The 4,933-nt window shown below is 35.6% G+C and overlaps 1 protein-coding gene and 1 non-coding gene across 2 annotated transcripts in view; both read right to left on the bottom strand.

Moving 5' to 3' along the window:
* LOC106689840 (facilitated trehalose transporter Tret1) overlaps positions 1-4,933 on the bottom strand; it is a gene marked incomplete at its 5' end in the record, with an annotated part of 19,234 nt that overhangs the window by 10,363 nt on the left and 3,938 nt on the right. The window contains 1 exon segment of the mRNA XM_014435027.3: positions 3,230-3,371. Coding sequence (XP_014290513.3) covers positions 3,230-3,371 — 142 coding nt within the window.
* Positions 645-717, bottom strand: TRNAA-AGC (transfer RNA alanine (anticodon AGC)). The gene has a single exon. It is a non-coding gene; the product is annotated as a tRNA-Ala (tRNA).

Raw genomic sequence — 4,933 nt, forward strand, 5'->3', positions numbered from 1 at the left:
TATTTGTGTTATTTTATAAAGATGAACTGAGCTATCCTATAACAATAGACTGAGATAATTTTCTTGATATGTAGACAAGAAAAAAAAATTACCATCTTTACATATTTTGTCATTCTTTGTATATATTATTTCTACATCTTATTATCTATTTTATATTCAAAACGTATTTTAAGTTTTTAGCAAAGTGAAAAAATAAAATAAAATGGATTTTTACATTGTGTAGTAATTGACTCTTGTTTAGTCTGTTAAATATCATAATTATTGAATTTATGATGCTATATTTATTTTTTCTTCCCTAAATATAATGTGTTTCAGAGTTGATTTTAGATTGGAAATAAATCTTAAATTTTGGATACCCCTTAGGAAGGGAAGGAATCTTAAAAATTGATCAAATTTATACTAAAATTTTAAGAACTTAATCATAGAATAGATATTTTTTACACCACAGAATAAATTTTGAAATTTCACTCTATGGTCGAAATCATCTTCGTTTTTTTTATTCTGAACTCGTCATAATACAAAGCCATTTTTAGTAATTTACGATTCGCTGGGTGCGCTTTTATACAAAGAAGTGGGTATATTTATGATATATTAATAAATAATAATTAAATAACCCAATAATCATCTTTATAAAATTATATTTTTGGAGGCGCCGGGCATCGATCCCGGTACCTCTCGCATGCTAAGCGAGCGCTCTACCATCTGAGCTACGCCCCCTGATAACATTTTAATGAAGTAAATATTTGGATCAGTTACATAATCAAATACCTTGAAGCTCCTTGGTCTCAGGGGTGGAATAGGCAACCCGCACTACCACTTAGCACAATCTGTTCTGAATTTTTACATTTATTTACCGATGCATCAAACATACATTGCCTTCTGTCCAAAAGCTTAAAACATAGAATTAACAAATAATACTATTACCCTATCCACTATTTTTTATGGATTTGAAACGAGGTTCCTTATCCTAAGGAAAGAACAGCGCGTTTTTTTTAAAATAATGTATCACGTAAAATATTCGGACCGAAAAAGGAGGAATTAACGGGGGAATTTAGAAGGCTACAGAGCGCTGAATTAAGGAAACTGAACCTGGTAAATATAATTCAAGTTATAGCATTGCGGCGTACAACGTGGGTATATCCCTAGAGTATAGATAAACATAGAATCGACTGGTGAACGTCCGAGGGTTAGACCGAAACGTAGATGGGAGAATAGCGTTAAAATTGATTTAGTAGAATTGGGTTTGGAGGAGCATCATTGGAAGGGTGTATACAGAGATCGTTTAGTGGTATCGGCATCGAACCTTCGGGTTCGTTAGGACTTCATTATTATATGGTATCTATGGTATATGGTATCTCCTACATACCAAAGTACGAAACTGCTGAAGTCTATGGAGACTCACACTCGCATGTGGTTGGATCAAGAAGGCTTGCCCTAAACTCTAGCTGAGAAGCAGCACTAAACACTATTGATGAGATTCACCCCATAGAGCAATGACTACACATTTATACGGATGGGTCTGTATGAGGCATTAACAAGGGAGCTCGAGCAGGTGTTTCCTTTAGATCCAACTGTCATTGTTGGAGCTGGCTGTGACAATTATGACAGTGGAGAAATTCCTTGCGATGGAAGCCACGATTGACACCGATGACAACACCGTAATCTTCAGCGATTCCCAAGCTGAAATACAGAAATTATCAACACCTGGCTGCCGTTATTATTGCGGGTTGTGTTATCATATTCCTTACAAAACAGCAAAATATATTTTAAGTTCTTATTATAAAGACAGGAAACAATGTTCAAGCTAAAGGTAGGAAGTGGGAGACCCTACTCAACCCGGTAATCTTAGCTGAACTGAAGGGGTGGCTAGTTTCCGTCAAGTGACAGCACATTATCTCAAAAACACCTTCATCGAATAGGCATTGCAATCACTGACGCCCTCTATGCAACATGGCTGACAGATGAATACCATATTTTAACGTGATAATCATATTAGACTGCGAGAGGGAAAATGGATTTATAATTTATAGTATTTCCTGTGGTATAGAGGGAAACAGGGAGCTTGGTTATTTATACTTTAGGGACCTTTAGATGTAAATTTCAGTTAAAAACTTAGTTTAAAAATTTTTCACAATCACAATACTCTCCCTAAAAATATGTATATTTGATATAATAGAGGCTTAATGAACCCGAATGTTCGATGCCGATATCACCAATCGCTCTCTGCATAGATCCTTTCAGTGATGCCCCTCCAAATTTAATTTTCTTAAATTAATTTTAACGCAATCCTCCCATCTACGTTTCGGTCTACCCCTCGGATGTTTACACATCGCTTAAGTGCTTATTAACATTTTAGGAATGTTCTGTTCTTTCCTGTGTGTAAGAAACCACGTTTCTCAACCATAAAGAACAGTTTTTGTAGTTTTTATAGTTTTGTAATTCTAATTTTTAAGTTTTTGGATAGAAGGCGCGAGCTAAGCAGTTTGGAAATTGAAAAATAACAAGCATTTCCCGCCTTCAACTTCGCTTTTATTTCCTCATCAATTTCGTTTTTTCTAGTTACCGTAGAATCTCAATACTTAAACCTACCTACTAGTTCAAACATATCTCCTCTTATTTCTATATCATCGAAATTGCTCGCGTTTCTACTGCTAACCATGTATTTTGTTTTATCCGTATTTATTTCAAGAATTAGTTCCTTATTGGAGTTTATTAAGGTGGTTGTATTTAGTTCTATAAATAAAAATAATAAAAAAAAAATGTAGAAGATGCTTAGATAAATTATTAGAAGTATTATAAAGTTCACTAGTAATTTCAATTTAATGACTAAATAAAAGTAAATGTAATGTAAATTGTAGTGGACCTTAAAACGATAGCGAAGGCCCACACAAAGGAACTAGTGAGTCTGAGTGAACTACATTCAATCAGGAAAATATTTTTAGCAGACCCAACTAAATGATGTAAAAATCCTCCAGCAAAGAAATCAAAATAATAAATATAAAGTGTTTTTCGACATTTGATACTTTATAGTTGTCAGGATGTTACCGCAAACCACGCCGCAAGGATCATCTCAACTTTGTTGGTTTTTGAACTAGAGTGAATAATAAAAGACATTCACTGATATTCTTTGGTCAGAATTGATACTCTCTTTTCTTATAGCTTCTGACATAAATGAGGTGTTGATTAGAATTAGGTTACATTGATATAAATATGCTGATGCAGAACTTACCGAACCAAGAAGCCTCCTCCGGGGTGAAAGATAGTCCCTTGGGGTCGTTGCCCTCCCTTAGGGCTGGGATCACGATGGTGGAGAAGGCTACTGTCATCCCCAGGTCCAGCAGCAGCATGTTCTTGGCAGTACTCGCCAGGACCTAGAGCAAGTGACAATACTTGCATTAAACCTTAGATAAATTTAATTATTAATAATGAAGGAAAATTAAGTAATTATAATTTGCCATTTCAACAAACCTGGTTTGAGCGCATTAAAAAAAAAAGAAAGATGAATTTGCGCATTTATAAATAACATTATCTTGATAATATAGATGTATAAATAAATATTTTATATTTTTGTTTGAAAAAGAGTAGTAAAAACATTAAACTCATGATAGCCCAATATCGAAAGTTTTAATTATCCATTAATAAAATCAGGTACTATTCGCGTCTTGTGCCCAATGATATCACATACTGGGGAGAGGAGTTATCTACGGTTCCCATCCTGTAGGTTACCCCATAATCTAACCATGGTCAAGTTTTTGTTTTGTGGGACCACCACAGAAATAAAAGTCGACTCCCCAGGCAGGATTCGAGCCAGTCAAAGTTGGAATTTTAACTCGCTAGGCTACTACCCAGCCCCACACAGACAGAAAGGTCTGAGTTGTTTATCATACTTTTAGTGTTATAAATTAATTTATTTAAATTCATAAGCATGTTACACTAAATACGAATCGATTTAAAGAGATGTAGACGATTCTATGAGATACCATAATTTTTATATATTAAAATAAGTTGATCTGGGGTATAAAATATGTTATCATGTACGAAATTAATTTAAATGCTAAAGATGTTTTTTCTATAATGAATTTTTTTATTTTTCGAACTCTATATATGAGCCGTTCAGTGCACACATCGATTAACTCCGTAAAACAAAAAGTTGAGAAACGCAATGAAGTACTGTATATTGTTTTCTAAAATTCCTGTTGTAATGTTAGGCACCTACTGGCCTACGCCACTGGGCGATACGCTGTGTAAATATTGTAGGTTTTCGTCTTTATTTTTTAGGTTTCTTACTGAACACTAGCAGATCATCCATATAAATCTCAGATACTGATTCGCCAAATGCCCTCAGAAACTCATCCATCAGGCGCTGGAAGGTTATGGGAGCATTTTAAAGGTCAAACTGCATCCCTATAAATTCGTAAAATTCGTAATCCCCCCCTCCCCATCAAATGTGAATGCCGTCTTATGTTGATCTTTAGGGTGCATTTTAATTTGATGGTATCCACCCTTCCAGTCTAAAGTACTGAATACCGTAGCTTCGCTCATCCTGTCCAAAATGTCTTCAAATATGGGGATCGGATCACTTCTCGTACACGGTATTCTCGTTCAGCTTCCTGTAATCTATTACCACCCTATACTTTTTGGTGGTTTCATGTGGTGCGCTCTTCTTTTTCACTGCCCACAACGGACTATTGTACGGGGAAGTACTGTCAATAATTATTCCCTGGCGTTTTAAACTTTGAAGCTCTTTTCGGATGTGGTGAACGGGTATCTCCTCTCTTTCACGTATGCCACTTTGTCTTGTTTTAGTGAGATCTCATGGACCGCCCTCCCGGTCGTCCCAAGCTTGTTCCCTTGGGGTCCATCGTCCTCCTCCAAATGCCGTCTTCAATCTCGCCTTGATCACGCAGTGTCTCCTCATCCGCTTGAATTTGAT

The sequence above is a fragment of the Halyomorpha halys genome, unplaced genomic scaffold, assembly GCF_000696795.3.
Source record: "Halyomorpha halys isolate HHAL.00 unplaced genomic scaffold, Hhal_1.1 Scaffold1493.1, whole genome shotgun sequence".
NCBI classification, from domain to species: domain Eukaryota; kingdom Metazoa; phylum Arthropoda; class Insecta; order Hemiptera; family Pentatomidae; genus Halyomorpha; species Halyomorpha halys.